This window comes from Oryctolagus cuniculus, chromosome 16 (genome assembly GCF_964237555.1).
Source record: "Oryctolagus cuniculus chromosome 16, mOryCun1.1, whole genome shotgun sequence".
Taxonomy (NCBI): domain Eukaryota; kingdom Metazoa; phylum Chordata; class Mammalia; order Lagomorpha; family Leporidae; genus Oryctolagus; species Oryctolagus cuniculus.
The window spans coordinates 69,048,987-69,070,617 of NC_091447.1; the positions used below are offsets into that span (position 1 = coordinate 69,048,987).

The 21,631-nt window shown below is 48.6% G+C and overlaps 3 protein-coding genes across 3 annotated transcripts; all 3 read left to right on the forward strand.

Annotated features, from left to right (window-relative positions):
• Positions 1 to 1,576: 1,576 nt before the first annotated feature.
• Positions 1,577 to 2,530, forward strand: LOC100351709 (olfactory receptor 7G2-like). The gene has a single exon (XM_008250874.3). It carries the CDS (start codon positions 1,577 to 1,579, stop codon positions 2,528 to 2,530), a length of 954 nt encoding a protein of 317 aa, XP_008249096.2.
• Positions 2,531 to 9,859: 7,329 nt separating this feature from the next.
• On the forward strand, positions 9,860 to 10,890 carry LOC100351965 (olfactory receptor 7G2-like). The gene has a single exon (XM_008250875.3). It carries the CDS (start codon positions 9,952 to 9,954, stop codon positions 10,888 to 10,890), a length of 939 nt encoding a protein of 312 aa, XP_008249097.2. The 5' UTR covers positions 9,860 to 9,951.
• Positions 10,891 to 15,250: 4,360 nt separating this feature from the next.
• LOC100352216 (olfactory receptor 7G3-like) lies at positions 15,251 to 16,222 on the forward strand. The gene has a single exon (XM_002722917.4). The coding sequence runs from the start codon at positions 15,260 to 15,262 to the stop codon at positions 16,220 to 16,222; it is 963 nt and encodes a 320-aa protein (XP_002722963.3). The 5' UTR covers positions 15,251 to 15,259.
• The last annotated feature ends 5,409 nt before the right edge of the window (positions 16,223 to 21,631 follow it).

Below are 21,631 nucleotides of genomic sequence, written 5' to 3' on the forward strand. Positions count from 1 at the left end.
GCCTGAGTGCTTTGGCTCTTGCCACCCACATAGGAGACCCGGGTGGAATTCTGGGCTCCTGGCTTTGACTTTGTCCAGTCCTGGCTATTGTAGCCATTTGGGGTGTGAACCAGGGATGGATGATATCTTTCTCTCTTCCTCTCTGCAACACTGCCTTTCAAATAAAAAGAAAAAATGTTATTTTTTAAGGAAAATCTAGGCATCTAGATGATCTTTGAGGAAGGCTAATTCTTTCTCTTTTTAAGATTTAATTATTTATTTGAAAGGGAGAGTTACAGGGAGGGAGGGAGGGAGGGAGGGAGGGAGGGAGAGAGAGAGAGAGAGAATGAATCTTCCTCTACTGATTCACTCCCTAAATGGCTACAATGACCAGGGCTGGGCCAAGCTGAAGGCAGGAGCCAAGTGCTTCATCCAGGTCTCCCACATGGCTGGCAGGGACCCAAGCACTTGGGCCATCTTCTGCTGCTTTTCCCAGGTGCATTAGCAGGGAGCTAGATCCGAAGAGGAACAGCCAGAACTCGAACAGGCATTCGTATAGGATGCTGGCATCACAAGCAGTGATGTAACCCAATGCACCACAGTGGGTTAAATCACCCTTCATCACTAGTTCTTTTTTTGTAATATTTTACTTATTTTATTTGAGAGTTAGAGTTACAGACAGTGAGAGGGAGAGACAGAAAGGTCTTCCTTCTGTTGATTCACTCCCCAGATGGCCGCAATGACCGGAGCTGCGCCGATTCAAAGCCAGGAGCTTCTTCCGGGTCTCCCACGTGAGTGCAGGAGCCCAAGGACTTGGGCCATCTTCTACTGCTTTCCCAGGGCACAGCAGAGAGCTGGACTGGAAGAGGGGCAGCTGGGACTAGAACCGGTGCCCATATGGGATGCCAGTGCCGCAGGCAGAGGATTAACCTAGTGTGCCATGGTGCTGGGCCCATCACAAGTTCTTAACTAGCCAGGGGCACTACCAGAGACTGGTCAAGCTGAGACTCAGTCTTGGCCACATACTGCCCATGCATTTCATGTCCATGACGTAATCTCTTGTTTCTGAATGGGTCCCCGAGGGCCAATGGGTGCTGCTAGCATGAAGCAACTCATAATTTGAAAAGGTCTTGGAATGAATCTGAAGCATGCCACCTCTGGTCTCCGAGACAGATCTCACGCCTTCCATCGCATCTTTCTGCTTGTGTGGAGGCAAGGAGAAGCCATCTTGAGGATTCTTGGTTTTTTAGTCTCAGCCACTTGCACCCTGTGTGAAACACAGCTGGGGCTCACACAAGGGAACTGAAGGAGGAGGAGCAATGGGAGAGAAATGGGGGGTGGAGAAAGGATGCTCATATTCTCTTGGACTCACAGTAAAATGGGAGATGCCTGGGTCCTTTATAAAGCCCTGGTTCTCAAGTATCGAGCATACATCATATTCTTCGGGTGGCCTTGTTAAAACATAGATGGCTGATTCTCGCCACAGGGGGCACTGCGGAAATCAGTTTCCAGGCAATGCAGCCACCACTGGTCTGGGGATGAATTGTGTTACCATCATCTCACCCCACTCTCATCCTCACTCAGGCTCATCAATAACATGGGAACCAGAAACCAGACGGCTGTTTCTGAATTCCTTCTCCTGGGGCTCACAGATGACCCAGCCCTACAGCCCCTCCTCTTCTGCCTGTTCCTGTCCATCTACCTGGTCACCATCCTGGGAAACCTGCTCATCATCCTGGCTGTCAGCTCCGACGCCCGCCTCCACACGCCCATGTACTTCTTCCTCTGCAGTCTCTCTTTCACTGATATCTGGACAAGCACCACCACCATCCCCAAGATGCTGGTGAACCTGCAGACACGGGACCGCAGCATCACATACATGGGCTGCCTCACCCAGATCTGCTTTATCTTGATCCTGGGTGGCTTGGAAAACTGTCTCCTTGCAGTGATGGCCTATGACCGATACATGGCCATCTGCCACCCGCTGAGGTACATGGCAGTGGTGAGTCCCCGCCTATGTATCCTACTGGTTCTGCTCTCTCTGCTTGTTAGCGTTGCAAATGCCCTCCTGCACAGCCTGATGCTGCTACGGCTCTCCTTCTGCACACACCTGGAGATCCCTCACTTCTTCTGTGAGCTTGTTCCCATCATCAGGCTCGCCTGCTCTGACCCCCTCGTCAACAACCTCCTGATCTATTTTGTGGCTAGCCTATTTGCTGGCATTCCTCTTTCTGGGATCATCTTCTCCTATGGTCAGATTGTCTCCTCTGTTCTGAGGATGCCACCAGCAAGAGGGAGGTATAAAGCCTTTTCCACCTGTGGGTCTCACCTGTCAGTGGTTTTCTTGTTCTATGGGACGGCTTTTGGGGTGTACATGAGTTCTGCCGTGAGTGACTCTTCCATGAAGAGTGTCGTGGCCTCAATGATGTACATTGTGGTCCCTCAGATGATGAACCCCTTCATCTACAGTTTGAGGAACAGGGAAATGCACGGGGCCCTGAGGAATCTCATGAGTAGGATATCTTCTCTGGGACTGTGTCACCTGCCCTGAGCTTGGGCCTCCAGAAGGAGTTAAAATGGTGGAAATAGGGATTGATGCCATGAGATACAAGGTAAAGACGTCGCCTGTGGCACCGGCATCCTATGTGGGCACCAGTTCGAGTCCCGGTTGTTCCACTTCCCATCCAGCTCCTTGCTAATGCCCTGGGAAAACAGTGGAAGATGGCCCAAGTGCTTGGGCATCTGCACCCATGTGGGAGAAGCTCCTGATTCCTGGCTTCAGATTGGTCCAGCTCTGGCCATTGCAGCCATCTGGGGAGTAAACCAACGGATGGAAGACCTCTCTGTAATTCTGTCCTTCAAATAAATAAATCTTTAAAAAAAATTAAAGTGTTGACACTGTGGCATAGCAGGTTAACTCACAACCCACAGAATTGGCATCTATATGGGTGTCAGCTCAAGTCCTGGCTGCTGCACTTCTGATCCAGCTGCCTGCTAATGTGCCTGGGAAAGCAGTGGAAGATGGACCAAGTGCTTGGGCCCCTGCACCCATGTGGGAGACCCAGAAACTCCTGGATCCTGGCTTCAGCCTGGCCCAGCCTCTCTCATTGTAGCCATCTGGGGAGTGAACCAGCGAATGGAAGATCTGTCTCTTTGTGACTCATTCTCTCTCATTGTAACTCTGTTTTTAAATAAATAAATAATCTTTTTAATAAAAGTTAAAAGCAGTGAGTAGAGGCTGGCATTGTGGCTCAGCAGGTTAAGCTTCCACCTGTGACACTGGCATGTAACATGAGCACTGGTTCAAGTCCCAGCTGCTCCACTTCCAATCCAGCTCCCTGCAAAGGTGCTTGAGAAGGCAGTAAATTATAGTTTGTGTCCCTGACATCCATGTGGGAGACCTGGATGGAACTCAATGATCCTGGCTTCAGCCTGCCCCTGGCTGTTCTGGTCATTTGGGGAGTGAATTAGCAGATGGAAGATTCTCTCTCTCTCTCTCAATCTGCTTTTCAAATAAATAAAATCTAAAAAAAAATTTTAAAAGATTCATCTATTTAATTTGAAAGGCAGAATTACAGAGAAAAGGAGATACAGAGAGAAAGAGAGGTCTTCCATCTACTGGTTCACTCCCTAAATGGCCATAACAGCTAGGGCTAGGGTAGTCTGAAGGCAGGAGCCTGGAGCTCCAGCCAGGTCTCCCATGTGGGTGCAGTAGTCCTAGCACCTGGGCAACCCTCTGCTACTTTCCCAGGCACATTAGCAGGGAGCTGGATGGGAAGTGGAGCAGCCAGACTTGAACCGATGCCCATATGCGGTGTCAGCGCTGCAGGAGGAGGCTTGTTCTGCTCTGTCACAACTCCGGCCCCTAAAAAATATTTTTTAAAAAAGTAGTGAATGGAGTTAAGATGAAGAAAAACATTACACTGCCATCTTGTAACTTGTAAATGATATATTCCTAAAGAAAGGGTTGACATGGTATCAAACAAGGCAATAAACATGAAAATATTGAAATGGTTTGAAATTGAGTACTCATGTGGAGCAAACATTCCTGCCTGTTACACATCATGGTTGAAATCTCACCAATTGGGGTCAGCGCTGTGGTGCAGTGGGTTAAAGCCCTGATCTGTAGTGCCAGCATCCCATATGGGCACCAGTTTGAGTCCTGGCTGCTCCACTTCCCATCCAGCTCTCTGCTATGGCCTGGGAAAGCAGTAGAGGATGGCCCAAGTCCTTGGGCTCATGCACCCATGTGAGAGACCTGGAAGAAGCTCCTGGCTTCGGATTGGTGCAGCTCCGACTGTTGCGGCCATCTGGGGAGTGAACCAGTGGATGGAAGACCTCTCTCTCTCTCTCTCTCTCTCTCTCTCTCTCTCTCTCCCCTTTCCCCTTTCCCCTTTCCCCTTTCCCCTTTCCCCTTTCCCCTTTCCCCTTTCCCCTCCTCCCACCCTCCAATTACACCAAGAGTAAAGACATGCCCTGTATGCCACTGCCTTTTGATGATTTTGTAATTGAATTGACACTCAAATGAAAGTGAAGAACTAGTGGCAGGCATTTAGTGCAGTGGTTAAGACACTGCTTGGGACACCTGCCCCTCATTTCTAGGGGCCTGCATTTGAGTCTCAGCCCTGCTTCTGTTCAAATTCCCTGCTACTGTACATCCTGGGAGGCAGCAGGTGATGGCACAAGTACTTGGGCCCTTGCCATCCACTTGGGAGACCCAGATGGAGTTCCTGGCTCCTAGCTTTGGCCTGGCCCAGTCCCAGCTAATGTGGGCATTTGAAGAATGAACCAGCAAACAGAAGGTCCCTGTTTCTCTGCCATTCAAGTAAGTGAAAATAAATTAATAGTTTTTAAAAAGAAAAAAGTATAATTTCAGCTCACTGTCCCCTAATGTGAAGAAAAATAGAAGTTGAATGTGTTGTGAGAGAACTGCAAAAGTTACCTTTGAAAAAACTGAACAAGAATAACAATCCTCTGTGTACTTTGGAAGTTAGCAGTGGTCACAGGAATACATTAGAATATTCTCTATAACATGTATAGCACAAAAATTACAGCTTGATAAACATTCAATGGCTTTTGGGCAGAGATCCCTCTGCTGATGAGTGTTTGCATTTTTTACATTATCTTAGCCAATATATTATTTATCCCTAAATCTATAAACTATATTCTTTAAGATTGATTGATTGATTGATGATTGATTGATTTGAAAGGCAGAGAAAGAGGTGGGGAGGAGAGAGATCTTCTGCCTGCTGGTTCACCCCTCAAATGGCTGCAAGAGCTGGGGCTGAGCCAGACCAAAGCTAGGAGCCTGGAACTCTTCCGGGTCTCTTGCGTGGCATGGATGGCAGGGGCCCAAGTGCTTGGGCCATCTTCCACTGCTTTGTCAGGTGCATTATCAGGGAGCTGAATGGGAAATGGAGCAGCCAGGACTTGAAGGGGTGCCCAGATGGGATGCTGGCATTGTAGACAGCTGCTTAACCCACTGCACAAAACTTCAGTCTCTGTCAACTACATTTTCACACTAAAATAGGAACCGGGGCAGGCACTTGGTGTGGCATCCAACACTGCTCTGGAAATCCCACATCAGAGTGTCTGGGTTTGAATCCTGGCTCCAGCTCCTATGTCCAGCTGCATGCTGATACCTATCCTGAGAAGCCAGCAGGTGGTGGCCCAAGCACTTGGGAGCCTTACCACCCACATGGGAGACCCGGATGGAGTTCCAAACTCCTCGTTTTGGGCTAGCCCATTCCCAATTGTTGTGGGCATTGGGTAGTGGACCAGTGTACAAGAAACTTCTCTCTATGACTTTCAAATATATAAAAACATAGGAACCACAGGCTTCCTGAACTATGGAAATACACCTTCGTTTATCAGGTCTGTAGAACAGAGGTGAGCAGATGCAACAGAGAGAACTGGAAGGTGTACACTGGTCTGTGGGCTCAGGGAATCATTATCCTGAATTCTTCTCTGTAGTCTTGGTCTTTAAGGACCTGCCCCCCTGGGATCAGATTGGCACTAAAATAGCTGCTCTAATGAAGGGCATTGGATATAAGGCTCCAGGGGCTCCACAGGCTGTCTACGTTGGCCCGTGGTCACCTCCCTTCACAGCACCCGCCCAGTCAGGATGCCACACATCTGAGCCTCCAGCCAGAGATGAACCTTCCAGGCCAGAAGCTCAAGGCCCCACTGCTAGGTCTTCCTGAGAACAGATCTTCCTTCATCAGTACCCAGGTGAGATGCTGACTATCATTTATCTGGAAGCCAACCAGGTAACTGAAGGTCCCTTAGTTAATTCTTTGGACATGAGGGTAGGTGTTTTGCTAGAATTGCACCCAAGAAAAGCAGTGAGAGGGCTGGCACTGTGGCGCACTAAGTTAATCATCTGCCTGTGGAGCCGGCCTCCCATATGGGTGCCAGTTCTAGTGCCAGCTGCTCTTTTTCCAGTCCAGCTCTCTACTGTGGCCCGGGAAGGCAGTGGAGGATGGCCCAAGTGCTTGGGCCCCTGCACCTGCATGGGAGACCAGGAGGAAGCACCTGGCTCCTGGCTTCGGATCGGCACAACTCTGGCTGTTGTGGCCACTTGGGGAGTGAACCAGCAGAAGGAAGACCTTTGTCTCTGTCTCTCACTCTGTCTGTAACTCTGCCTGTCACATAAATAAATAAAATCTTTAAAAAAAAAAAAAAGAAAAGAAAAGCGGTGAGGACAGCACATGCGTAGGATGATGAGAAACAAGTCCCCTATGGGCCTCCTGCTTGCTGCTTGTCTGCTTCTTAGCACAGCCTCATCCACATTTGCACACTCACCTGGTTCTCACTGTGCTGGCCTTATTCTCTTCAGGGGTCAGGCCCATTTCATCCTGAGCATAACTCTGTCCCTTCTCAGACAGGAGAACTATCATAAAACATTCTGACATCCACTTGAACTCTTGTGGTACTGTTGGGGAGGAGGTTTGATCCTTGCATCCTCATTATTATTATTTGAATTTTGATTTATTTGAATGGCAGAGACACAGAGAAAGACACAAAGAAAGAGATCTCCCATCTGCTGGTTCATTCCCCAAATGCCTGCAACAGCCAGGGCTGGGCCAGGCCAAAGTCAGGAACCTTGAACTCAGTTTGTGTCTCCCACATGCAAGGACTTGAGCCATCGCTGCTGTCTCCCAGGGTGCACACCAGCAGGAAGCTTGCATAAGGAGCAGACCTGGGTCTTGGACCCAGACAATCTGAAATAGTGCTTAACCAGGCTTAACCACTGCATTAAGCACCCACCTCAGGGTATTAGCTTATTTTGTAAATTTATTTGAAAGGCAGTTACAATGAGAGGAGGAAAGACAGAGACATAGAGAGCTCTTTCATCTGCTGGTTCACTCTCCAAATGGCCAAAACAGCTGGAGCTGGGCCAGGCCAAAGCCGGGAGTCTGGAGCTTCTTTTGGGTCTCCCATGTAGGTGCAGGGGCCCAAGCACTTGGGCCATCTTTACTGCTTTCCCAGACCATAGCAGAAAACTAGATGGGAAGTGGAGCAGCCAGGATTTGAACCATGGCTCTCTTTCTCCCCCCTCATCATTTCTCCTTGCTTGTTAAAAACGTCTTGTGGCCGGCGCCACGGTTCACTAGGCTAATCCTCCGCTTTGCGGCGCTGGCACACCGGGTTCTAGTCCCGGTCAGGGCGCCGGATTCTGTCCCGGTTGCCCCTCTTCCAGGCCAGCTCTCTACTGTGGCCAGGGAATGCAGTGGAGGATGGCACAAGTGCTTGGGCCCTGCACCCCATGGGAGACCAGGATAAGTACCTGGCTCCTGCCATCGGATCAGCGCGGTGTGCCTGCCACAGCGCGCCGGCCGCGGCGGCCATTGGAAGTTGAACCAACGGCAAAGGAAGACCTTTCTCTCTGTCTCTCTCTCTCACTGTCCACTCTGCCTGTCAAAAAAAAAATAAATAAAAATAAATAAAAAACAAACAAACAAACAAAAGTCTTGCTTCAGAATAGTTTTAAATTTACAATAGAAATGCTGGGAAGTTGTACAAAGTGCTCTCAAACACCCCACACCCAGCTCTGCCTGCTGCTACCCTCTTCCTTTAATGTGACATATGTGTCTCAGTGTGTAAACCACACGCAGCCGAGGATGAGGACTTCCACTCACGCTTTGCACAGGACACGCAGCTCTGCCCTGGAAACTGGGTGCAGTCTTTCTCCCCCTCCTGGGTCTGGGTGCATCCTTGCCCACAGAGCTTTGCCATTGTCCCTACAAGGGCTCTGTGGAGGGAAGTGGGGACCCATAGAGGCTCACCCGGCTGCCTTCCTGGTCCTGCTGCTTCTCTTTCTAAAACTGCTACACAATTTTTTTTTTTTTAAGATATAAGGCCGGCACTGTGGTGTAGCAGGTTAAGCTGCTGCCTGTTATATACCGGCATCCCATATGGGCACCAGTTCCAGTCCCAGCTGCTCCACTTCTGATCCAGCTCTCTGCTATGGCCTGGGAAGGCAGTGGAGGATGGCCCAAGTGCTTGGGCCCCTGCACCCATGTGGGAGACCTAGATGACCTTCTGACTCCTCGCTTCAGATGGGCCCAGTTCTGATTGTTGCGGCCGTTTGGAGAGTAAATCAGTGGATGGTAGACCTCTCTCTCTGTCTCTCCCTCTGTCTGTAACACTGCCTCTCAAAAAAATAAAACCTTAAAGAAAGATTTATTTGTGGGGCTGGCACTGTGGCACAGCAGGTTAAACTGCAGACTGCAGTGCCAGCATCCCATATGAGCATCCATTCAAGTCCTGGCTGCTCCCTGCTAATGCACCTGGGAAAAGCAGTGCAGTATGATCCAAGTGCTTGGATCCCTGCCACCCACATGGAAAACCTGGATGAAGCTCCTGGCTCCTGGCTTTGGCCTGGCCCAGCCCCAGGCTATCATGGCCATCTGGGGGTTGAACCAGCAGATGAGAGATCTCTCTCTCCTCTCTCTCTCTCTGTATAACTCTACATTTCAAATAAACTAAATCTCTAAAAAGTAAAATTAAGTAAAAAATGTAAAAAAAAACACAGAAAAAAATCTATTATTTATTTATTTGCCTGAAAGGCAGAACAATAGAGAGAGAGGGAAAGACAGAGAGAAAGAGATCTTGTATCCACTGCTTCACACCTCACATACCTGCAACAGTCAGGTCTGGGCCAGGCTGAAGCCAGGAGCCAAGAACTCCATCCGCATCTCTCACATGGGTGGCAGGGGCCCAGGGACTTGGGCCATCATCTGCTGCTTTCCCAGGTGCATTAGTAGGGACTGCAACCAGAAGCAGAGCCAAGATTTGAACTCAGGGACCCTGACATGGAATGTGAGTGCCCAAGTGGTGTCATTGTTATACAGTGATCACCCAAATGCTTTAATTAAGTTTATATTTAAACAAACCATAAGTTTTTTAAAACTCAGCTGTTCTTAAACAATCAGAACTTAATGGAGACAGCAGAGAACACAAGAGATTACTTCAACAGAATACAAAATCCATGTCTTTTTGGTCATCTCCAACATTGGAAATAAAACCTTAAATCTAAGAGTCAGTTCATGGAATCATCCCGTAACTTGAAATAATTTTAACAGAGTCAGAACTAGAGATGAGAAAATAGCTTACTGAATCTGGCTAGAAAACTAACAGTCATCATTAGAACAATGTGTCATGGACACAGGATGAAGCCAGGAGCCTGGAAATCCAACCAGGTCTCCCAAGTGGATGGCAGGGACCCATGTACTTGAGCCATCACCTGCTGCCTGCCAGGGTCTGCATCAGCAGGAAGCTGACTGGGAGCAGAGGAGCTGGGAAAGAAGCCAGGCACTCCTACATGGGACACAGGCATCCCAAGGGGTCATTTAGCAAATGCCTGCCCCAAGAATTTCCACTTCTGTACTGTCCCCAGGTAATGCTGCTGCTGGTCTGTATACTTTATTGTCTATTCACTCCATCATTTCCATCAGATTCATCCACAACATGGGAACTGCAAACCAGACAGCTGTTTCTGAATTCCTTCTCCTGGGGCTCACAGATGACCCAGCCCTACAGCCCCTCCTCTTCTGCCTGTTCCTGTCCATCTACCTGGTCACTGTCCTGGGAAACCTGCTCATCATCCTGGCCATCAGCTCCGACGCCCGCCTCCACACGCCCATGTACTTCTTCCTCTGCAGCCTCTCTTTCACTGATATCTGTTTTGGCACCACCACCATCCCCAAGATGCTGGTGAACCTGCAGACGCGGGACCGCAGCATCACATACGCGAGCTGCCTCACTCAGGCCTGTGTTGTCTTGCTTTTTGCCGGCCTGGAAAATTGTCTCCTCGCAGCCATGGCCTATGACCGCTACGTGGCCATCTGTCAGCCGCTGAGCTACACGCTGGTCATGAACCCCCGCCTGTGTGTCCAGCTCCTTCTGCTCTCGCTGTGTGTCAGCCTCGCCAATTCCCTCCTGCTCGGTCTGATGGCGCTGCGGCTGGCCTTCTGCACACACCTGGAAATCCCGCTCTTCTTCTGCGAACTTGCCCAGGTCATCGAGCTCGCCTGCTCTGACCCCTTCGTCAACAACCTCCTGGTCTACGTCGCAGCTTGCGTGTTTGGTGGCGTGCCTCTCGCCGGGATCATCTTCTCCTACACTCAGATAGTCTCCTTGGTCTGGAGAATGCCATCCGTGAGAGGAAGGCACAAAGCCTTCTCCACCTGTGGGGCGCACCTGTCGGTAGTCTCCTTGTTCTATGGAACGGGCTTGGGGGTGTACATCAGTTCTGCGGTGACCGACTCCCCCGGGAAGAGTGCAGTAGCCTCAGTGATGTACTCTGTGGTCCCTCAAATGGTGAACCCCTTTGTCTACAGCCTGAGGAATGAGGACATGAAGGCAGCCTTGAGGAGCCTCACCCAGCGGTGGCCTGCCCTTCTGTGAATCATCATTTCCTTCAGAGGTGGGTGGCACAGAGGCAGCCAAAGGACCACGAATTCTGATTCCTCCCCCAGGACATTCTTCTATGGTGACTGGAAGACTGCTAAGAGCATTCCAGCTTCGGCTTAAAACTTGCCTTGCTTTTCTTGTTGTATATCTGTTACGTCTGAAAAATGATTTCCATTCTCTACATTCAATTTCTTTTCTCAGGGCATGGATAAGAAGCCTGAGATAGAGGGTCCAGTTTTAATTACACACACACACACATGCACATACACATGCACACAGTAAGACAGGAATAAGGGCTAGCATTGTGACACAGTGGGTTAAGCCACCACCTGCAATGCTGGCATCCTGTATCAGAGTGCTGGTTCAGGTCCTGACTGCTCCACTTCTGATCCAGCTTCCTGCTAATGCACCTGAGAAAACAGCAGAGGATGGCTCAAGTTCTTGGGCCCCTGCACCCACAAGGGAGACCCAGATGAAGCTCTTGGCTACTGGCTTTAGTCTGGCCCAGCCCTAGCTGTTGTGGCCTTTTGGGGAGTGAGCCAGTGGACAGAAGACCTCTCTCTCTCAGTAACTCTGCCTGTCAAATAAATCTTAAAAAAAAAAAGCACTTTAAATTAATGAGATAAAACTGAAAGCACCAACTGTAACAAAAATATAGATTAGGAAATCAAAGTAAAGTGACAGGCACAATATGATGCTGTTTATATAGAGATTTTCAGAATAAAAAACAGGGGCTGGCAATGTGGTACAGCAGGAAAGCCACCACCTGCAAAGCCAGCATCCCTTATGAGCTCTAGTTCAAGTCTCTACTGCTCCACTTCCCATCCAGGTCCCCGCTGAAGCACCTGGGAAAGCAGTGGAAGGCGGCCCAAGAGCTTGGGTCCCTGTACCCATGTGGGAGACCTAGATGGAGTTCCAGACTCCTGGCTTCAGTAACCATTTGGGGAGTGATCGAACAGATGGAAGATCTCTGTCTCTGTAACTCTGCCTTTCAAATAAATAAATCTTTTTTTAAAAAAGAAAAAGAATGCAATGACTTATGGACGAATAATACTAAGCACAATAAAAATTGCAGGAGGACCATGTGCCTTGAGTCAGTGTAGTTGTTCCCTTGGAGAAAGAAGAGAAACAAGATCCTACAAACATGTGTCTTGGAGTAAACATGTAGTATTGTTTGCACTGATTCCCAAGGAATGAGAGTGGTGGAGGTGTGAACTTGATGATGTTGACTGGTGGGTACCCAGTTCTTCCTTTGTTACCATTGGACAGGAGAGCTCTCTTTTCCTCTCTGTCACTCTACCTTTCAAATAAATGCATAAATAAATCTTTAAGAGAAAAAGAAAAATTTTACAAGTGATGGTTATGCTCATATCTGATTTTGGTGATGATTTCTATTTTATGTGTCAAAATGTATAAAACTCCAGAGTTTACATGTATGCAATTTATTGTATGTTATTTGTATCTCAATAAAAGTTAACAATAACAGAAATCACTTTGTACATGTGATCACTCAGAACATGGTAGTAACCATTGATTATAGCACATACAAGCAGAATCAACATTCCATGAGCTACAAAGAAGTAGCTCTCTGTTGCTGGCATGTTTAGCATACAGTCATTTTATCCTCACATATATTTATACAGGAAGCATGCAGAATGATCTATATAAGGAAATTGCTTTTATGAATTTGAATGTGCTGTCAGTTTCTCTGACATTGTTGCTAGAAATGAGTTGTTCTTGGGTTGGCCTGGTTGTACAGTGGGTAGAGCTGCCCCTTGTGATGCTGGCATTCCATAGCCAGTTGCTGGTTCAAGTTCTGGCTGCTCTGCTTGTGGTTCAGGTTCCTGTGAATGTACCTGGGAAGGCAGTGGATGATGGTCCAAGCGATGTGGGAGACCAGGATGGAGTTCCTGGTTCTCTGCTTTGGCTTGGCCCAGCCCTGGCTATTGCAGGCATTTGGGGAACGAACTAGTGGATGGAACTCTCTGTCTCTGTCTATCTCTGCCTTCCTCTCTGATGCTCTGCCTTTCAAATGAATGAATGAATGAACAGATTGCCCTGAAGCAAACCAATAGGGAAGACTAGAATCCAGTGGCAGAGGGAAGGTGTGGTTAGATCTGCTCAGTCCCTGAGCTGGATATGAGCCAAGCAAGGCAGAGGGATGAGGACAACATCTGCTTGGCCCATCAGGATAAGCCATCCAGAACAAAGGTCTTCACCTCTTGGGCTTGCTCCTTAAGGATTCGTGCTGCCCTGTATTCGCATGAGAGTACAAGAGTTTGCTTAATGAGGAGCTCTGGATATTGAAGCCCCAAGGGCCCCAGAGGTTGCAGAGTCTACCTGTGACTGCCCGTTCAACAGCCTTGCCCAAGTCAGCACCCAGCACACAGAGCTCAGCGCCAGCACCACGGCGGTTTCTGCATAGCAGCTTGCCCTGCACAACTTCTCTCTGCTTCCTGAGCACAGGGCTTCCTTTCTGCTCCTGCACACCCACGGAGGAACTGAACATCATCCCTTAGTGATGGCACCCAGGTGAGCTGGCGTTTCTAGGCTATGATTTGTAAGAAGCAACAGGTCTGTGTCTCTGGGTGCACTTCAGGCAGCTGTGAGGTGAGGACCTGCTGAAGATGAGCAGAACTAGGTCACCTTCAAGGTATCCACCTACCTGCCTAGTTGTCTGTTATGTTCATGAGCTTGCTTATGCAAGAATTCCCATACAGATTTTATTCTGCTCATATCTTTTTTTAAATTAATTAATTTATTTGAAAGTCAGAGTTACATAGAGAAGGTGAGACAGAGAGAGAGAGAGAGAGAGGTCTTCCATCCGCTGGTTCACTCCCCAATTATCCTCAATGGTCAGAGCTACACCAATCCAAAGCCAGGAGCCAGGAGATTCTTGTGGGTTTCCGACACGGATGCAGGGTCCCAAGGACTTGTGTCATCTTCTACTGCTTTCCCAGGCCATAGTTGAGAGCTGGATCAGAAGTAGAGCAGCTGGGATTTGAACCAGTGCCCATATGGTATGCTGGCACTGCAAGCAGCGGCTTTACCTGCTATGCCACAGCACCGGCCCCTCTGTTCCTATCTTTCTATGACCTGAAAGTCTAAGGTCTTTTTCCATCCCCAACAGCAATTTATTCTTGTTTAAGTCTAGAATTCTCTAACAATTTTCCTAATTCATTAGACCAGGGAAAAAGTATACGAGAGTACTTAAAACATTTGTGGAAAATGGAATTAAATGACAAGTTTATTTTGGTGCAAAAAAAAAAAAAAAAAACCTGGAAATTTATGCATATAAGGGGTCTTCCAAAAGTTCTTATTATGAAAAAACTGTGGATGGATTTTAAAAATGTATGCATCAAACTAAACGTATCTTTTAATTTCATTTTCCAAGAATGTTTGACATATCCTCATATTATTTCCTATTTCATTCCTACCAGTTTCTACAATGTAGGAAAAGAGTAAGCATTCAGTAAATCAAAACCAGATGGGCGCCGTTTCGAGTCCCAGCTGCTCTACTTTCGATCCAGCTCTCTGCTATGGCCTGAGAAAGCAGTGGAAGAGGCCCAAGTCCTTAGGCTCCTATACCTCCATGGGAGACCTGGAGGAAACTCCTAGCTCATGGCTTCAGATAAGCCCAGCTGTAGCCATTGCGGCCATTTGGGGAGTGAACCAGTGGATGGAAGACCTCTCTATATCTATCTATTTATCTCTATCTCTGCCACTGCCTCTCTGTAACTCTGCTTTTCAAATGAATAAATCTCAAAAAAAAAAAAAAACTGGATGATCAGGTAGCGTAGGAGAGTGAGAGGAATCAAGAAAGGAGGTTGAGAGATTGGGAGAGAAATAGAAAAGATTAGCAAGTATGTACTCAATGGATGTGAATTCTCTAAAACAAGGGGTTCTTGGGACCACAATTGTGGCAGAGCAAGTTAAGCCACTGGCTGCGATACCAAAATTCAATATGAGCACCAGTTGGAGTCCTGCCTGCTTCATTTCTGATACAGCTCCCAGCTTATAAGCCTGGGAAAACAGCAGATGATGGCCAAGTGCTTGGGCCCCTTCCACCACTGTGGGAGATCAGGAGAGAATTCTTGTCTCATGGCTTTGACCTGGCCCTGCCCTAACCATTGTAGCCATTTGGGGAGTGAACCAGGGATGGAAGATTCATTCATTCATTCATTCATTCATTTCTCTCTCTCTTTCTCTCTTTCCCTCTTTCTCTTTCGAGTGTGTGTGTCTCTCCCTCTGTGTCCCCCTGCCTTTTAAATAAATAAATCTTAAAGGAAAAAAAATAAGATCTTTGGACATCTGTCATCTGTTGCATCCCCTGCTATTTTTTTCCATCAGACTCTTCAACAACATGGACTCAGAAAACCAGTCAGGGGTCCCAGAATTCCTCCTCCTGGGGCTCTCAGAGGACCCAGGCCTGCAGCCCCTCCTGTTTGTGCTGTTCCTGTCCATGTACCTGGTCACGGTGCTCGGGAACCTGCTCATCATCCTGGCCATCAGCTCAGACTTCCACCTCCACTCCCCCATGTACTTCTTCCTCTGCAACCTGTCCTCCATTGACATCTGTTTCAGCACCACCACGGTCCCCAAGATGCTGGTGAACATTCAGAGGCACAGCAAAGCCATCAGCTACGCAGGCTGCCTCTCTCAGGCTTTCTTCGTCCTCCTGTTTGCTGGACTGGAAAACTTTCTCCTGGCCGCCATGGCTTACGACCGCTATGTGGCCATCTGCCACCCGCTCAGGTACACGGCCATCATGCGCCCTCACCTATGTGCTCTGTTGATTCTCCTCGCCTTGTCCCTTAGCACTGCGGACGCCCTCCTGCACAGCCTGATGGCGTTGAGACTGTCTTTCTGCCTAGACTGGGAGATCCCCCACTTCTTCTGTGAACTTGACCAGCTCCTCAGGCTGGCATGTTCCGACACCCTCCTCAATAACCTCCTGGTCTACTCAGTCACGAGCCTGTTGGGAGGGGTTCCTCTCCTGGGGATTATTTTCTCCTACGTTCACATAGTCTCCTCCATCCTGAGGGTGCCATCTTCAGGGGGCAGGCATAAAGCATTCTCCACATGTGGGTCTCACCTCTCAGTGGTGTCCCTGTTCTACGGGACGGCTTTCGGGGTGTACATTAGTTCTGCCCTGACCGATGCTTCTAGCAAGACCGCGGCCGCCTCAGTAATGTACACAGTGGTGCCTCCAATGCTGAACCCCTTCATCTACAGCCTGAGAAATCAGGACATGAAGAGAGCCTTGGGAAATCTCATGGGAAAAATGCCTCCTTTATGGGAAGGTGTCACTTGGCTAAGACTTTAGAATGAGCCTAAATCCAGCCGGCGCCGCGGCTCACTAGGCTAATCCTCCACTTAGCGGCGCCGGCACACCGGGTTCTAGTCCCGGTCGGGGCGCCGGATTCTGTCCCGGTTGCCCCTCTTCCAGGCCAGCCCTCTGCTGTGGCCAGGGAGTGCAGTGGAGGATGGCCCAGGTGCTTGGGCCCTGCACCCCATGGGAGACCAGGAAAAGCACCTGGCTCCTGGCTCCTGCCATCGGATCAGCGCGGTGCGCTGGCCGCAGCGCGCCGGCCGCGGCGGCCATTGGAGGGTGAACCAACGGCAAAGGGAAGACCTTTCTCTCCGTCTCTCTCTCTCACTGTCCACTCTGCCTGTCAAAAAAAAAAATTAAAAAGAATGAGCCTAAATCCAGGAAAGTACAAACAGTGGGTACTTCCATCATCAATTTGGGGGGGGGGGGGAAGAAGCATTAAAATTCTTGAATTTTATGAAATTTAGAGTCTTGATCACACTTTTTAAAAAAATTTTTTATGTGTTTATTTGAGAGGCAGAGTTACATGGAGAGGGAGTGATAGAGAGAGAGGTCTTCCATTGGCTGGTTCACTGCCCAGCTGGGCCAACCCGAAGCCAGGAACCAGAAGCTTCTTCTGGGTCTCCCGTGCAGTTGCAGGGGCCCGAGCACTTGGGCCATCTTCCACTGCTCTCCCAGGCCATTAGCAGAAAGCTGGATCAGAAGCAGAGCAGCCAGAACATGAACCAGTGCCCACATGGGATGCCGGCGCCACGGGTTGAGGTTTAACTTTCTACTCCACAGTGCTGGCCCCAAAGAGGCAAGTAATTTAATCCAGGTCTCTCATGCAGGAGGGACCCTCGTGCTTGAGCCATGACTGCAGCCTCTTGGGTCTGCACTAGCAGGAAGCTGGAATCAGGAGCCGGAAACAGGTGTCAAACCCAGGCACTCTGATGTGGGCATCCCAACCCATCCACCACAAACCCACCTGTGCCTGCATTTTAACATGCTAAAAGCTGAATCTTGTTTTCTTTTTTTTCCCCCAAGTTACATAGTTTTAATTGTACATGAAAGAATTATATTAACAAAGAGTGGGATCATAGAAAGTTCATCCAAGGGTAAAAATATATGTGTATTGCTACCAGAATAAAATTAGGCTAGAGCTACTCGCTGCCAGATAGTCTATACACCAGAGACAAGACACAGTGCAGGGAGACACGCTGCTCAGAGTTGAACCTTCACACATAAACTCTGTGTTGGCTCTTGCTCAACCTTGTGGTGCTGAGACTCATGTACTTTGGGAGTTCATTCTCAGCACTGCCTAGCTTTACAAGATATACCCGATGACATCACTAAAGAATTGCCTTTCTTTTCAGAGAGCAAGTAGCACTTTTATTGTATACAGTCAAGGTGTACACTATTTCTTTCTTTTTTTTTTTTTTTTTTTTTTTTGACAGGCAGAGTAGACAGTGAGAGAGAGAGACAGAGAAAAGGTCTTCCCTTTGCCGTTGGTTCACCCCCCAATGGCTGCCGCGGCTGGTGTGCTGTGGCCAGCGCACTGCGCTGATCCAATGGCAGGAGCCAGGTACTTATCCTGGTCTCCCATGGGGTGCAGGGCCCAAGTACTTGGGCTATCCTCCACTGCACTTCCTGGCCACAGCAGAGAGCTGGCCTGGAAGAGGGGCAACCGGGCACGATTTCTTTTTTAAGATTGATTTCTTTATTTGAAAGGCAGAGTTACACAGAGAGAGAAGGAGAAACAAAGAGAAAGAGGTCTTCCATCTGCTGGTTCACTCCCTAGTTGGCCACAATGGCTGGAACTATGCCAATCCGAAACCAGGACCAGGAGCTTCTTCCAGGTCTCTATTGCTTTCCCAGGCCATGGGACTTGAACTGGTACCCATGTGGGATGCTGGCATTGCAGGTGGCAGCTTTACCCACTACACCACAGTGCCAGCCTCAATATATGTGCACAACCACTGACACAGCATGGACATTGTATTAGATATTACAGGTAAACTAGTGATACTTTATAACAGGATGTAAGTTATATCCGGATACCACACCATTTAATACAAGGGAGTTGAATATGTGCAGGTTTTGGTATTCATGGGAGGTGTTGAACACTCTCCCCACAGATACTGAGAGATGATTGTATTTCCTTTGTGATTTCCACTCAGTAGGTCATTTTAATGAAGCCTCTACCTACCCTAGACTCATAGATACAGACTTCCATTGCCTTTTACAATAAACGTCATTGTGACTTTTATCTTTGCACATAAACCTACCTGCAACTTATTTTTGCCTTTGTTGGGGTGCAGACATCCATGTTTATTTTATCCACAGAAGTGAACAATTTTACTAACAGCTTTTAAGTATTCATTTTTCCATTGTATTGCCACTTCATTTAAAAAACATTTATTTTATTTATTTGAAAAGCATAGTGACAGAGAGAAAGAGAGAGATTGTCCATCTACTGACTCACTCCCCATATTGTAATAGCTGGGGCTGAGCCAGACTGAAGCCAGGAGCCTGGAACTCCATCCAAGTCTCCCACACGGGTGGATAGTAGGAACTCAAGTACTCATGCCATCATCCACTGCTTCTCAGGTGCATTAGCAGGGAGCTCAACTGAAAGTGGAATGGGGCTGGCTCTGTGGCATAGCAGGTAAAGCCACTGCCTACAGTGCCAGCAAATGATATGAGCCCCAGTTCAAGTCCCAGCTGCTCCACTTCCCACCCACCTCTCTGCTGTAGCCTAGGAAAGCAATGAAAGGTGGCCCAAGTCCTTGGGCCCCTCTACCCACATGGGAGACCCAGAAGAAGCTCCTGGCTCCTGGCTTCGGACTCTGGTCATTTGTGGCCATCTAGGGAGTGCACCAGCAGATGGAAGACCTCTCTCCCTCCCTCCCTCCCTCCCTCCCTCCCTCCCTCTCTCTCTCTCTCTCTCTCTCTGCCATTGCCTCTCTGTAACTCTGCCTTTCAAATAAATAAATAAATAAATCTTAAAGAAGAAAAGAAAGTGGAGCAGCCAGGACTAGAATTAGCATTCTGAGACAGGATGCTGGTGTTGCAGGGGGTGGCTTAACCCACTGTGCCACAATGCAAAGCCACTTCTGTGATAAATATACTATGTTAATACTCATTGACCTGGGGCTGACACTGTGGTATATTGGGTAAAGCCACCCCCTGCAGTGCTGGCATACCATATGGGCACCAGTTCAAGCCCTGGATGCTCCACTTCCAATGCAGCTCCCTGCTAATGTGCTAGGGAAAGCAGTGGAAAATGGCCCAAGCCCTTGGATGCCTGCACCTCTGGATGAAGCTCCTGGCCTTGGTCTGCTCGGTCCTGGCCATTGTGGCCATTTGGGGAGTGAACGAAAGACCTCTCTCTTTCTCTCTTTGTGCCTCTCCTTCTCGGTAACTCTGCCTCTCAAATAAAGAAATATTTTAAAAAAATACTCATTGATCTGGTTCTGATCTTTTTTTTAAACCTGATATGTCTACCTTTTCTACCCCTAAGCCAGTACCACCGGCCTTAATTACAATAGTATATATATCAGCCAATTTACAATCAATTATGCTGTGGTAACAAGTGACCCCCTCTCTGAGGGGGTGGCAACAACAAAAGCTATATTGAATAATATTTGGTGCAGTGGGTTCAATGCTTTCCATTTCCTTTTATTGCATGTATCAGAACAATAGCCTGTTAATGAAAAGAACATTCACTTTACTGCTTGTATCAGAATAATTTCCTGTTCATATGTTTTGATATTTGGATTTTGTACATTTTAGTACAAATATACAGGGACACATTCTTCAACTGAATGCATCTGAGAGACAAATTGTTCAGTTGATCCCAATGGCTAGCAAGCTTATAAGAAGCTGTTCAACTTCACTAGTCATTAGAAAAAAGCATATCAAAACCACTGTGGGGGGCCGGCGCCGCGGCTCACTAGGCTAATCCTCCGCCTAGCGGCGCCGGCACACCGGGTTCTAGTCCCGGTCGGGGTGCCGGATTCTGTCCCGGTTGCCCCTCTTCCAGGCCAGCCCTCTGCTGTGGCCAGGGAGTGCAGTGGAGGATGGCCCAGGTGCTTGGGCCCTGCACCCCATGGGAGACCAGGAAAAGCACCTGGCTCCTGGCTCCTGCCATCGGATCAGCGCGGTGCGCTGGCCGCAGCGCGCCAGCCGCGGCGGCCATTGGAGGGTGAACCAACGGCAAAAGGAAGACCTTTCTCTCTGTCTCTCTCTCTCTCACTGTCCACTCTGCCTGTCATAAAAAAAAAAATAAATAAAAAATAAAAAAATAAAAAACCACTGTGGGGAGGTGCCAGCACTGTGGTGTTATAGGTTAAGCCTCCATCTATGATGCTGGCATCCCAAATGGGTACCAGTTGTTCAAGTCTTGGCTGTTCCACTTCCAATCAAGCTCCCTGCTGATGGCCTGGGAAAGCAGTAGAAGATGGCCCAAGTGCTTGGACCCCTGCACCCACATAGGAGACCCAGAAGAAGCTCCTGGCTCTGGCTTTGGATTGGCCCAGCTCTGGCTATTGTGGCCATTTAGGGAGTGAACCAGAAGATAGAAGACCTCTCTCTCTCTCTCTCTCTCTCTCTCTCCTCTGTCTGTAACTCTGCCCCTCAAATACATAAATAAATCCTTTAAAACCACAGTGGCGGGTGGGGGGGGCATGGTGGGTACTGTGGTGCAGTGGGTTAAGCTGCTGCGTGTGACAGCTGTTGATTGAAGACCCGGGTGCTCTGCTTCTGACCCAGCTTCCTGCTAATGTGCCTGGGAATACAATGGCCCAAGTACTTCCAACCCTGCTGCCCATGTGGGAGACCCAAATGGAGTTCCTGGCTCCTGGCTACACCTGGAGCAGTCCTGGCTATTGTGGGTATTTGGGGAATAAACCAGTGGATGAAAGATCTTTGTCTCTCTGTCATTCTGCCTTTCAAATCGATCAATTAATCTTTTTAAAAAAACACAATGAACTATTATCTCCTATGCATTAAGAAATCTATTACTATAAACAGAGAAAATAACAAGTGTGGGTAAGAATGTAGAGAAATCGAAGTCCTAGGAACTGTTGGTAGAAATGCAAAATGAGGCCGGCGCTGCGGCTCACTAGGCTAATCCTCAGCCTAGTGGCGCCGGCACACCAGGTTCTAGTCCCAGTCGGGGCGCCGGATTCTGTCCTGGTTGCCCCTCTTCCAGGCCAGTTCTCTGCTGTGGCCCGGGAGTGCAGTGGAGGATGGCCCAAGTATTTGGGCCCTGCACCCCATGGGAGACCAGGATAAGTACCTGGCTCCTGCCATCGGATCAGCGTGGTGCACCAGCCGTGGTGGCCATTGGAGGGTGAACCAACAGCAAAGGAAGACCTTTCTCTCTGTCTCTCTCTCTCACTGTCCACTCTGCCTGTCAAA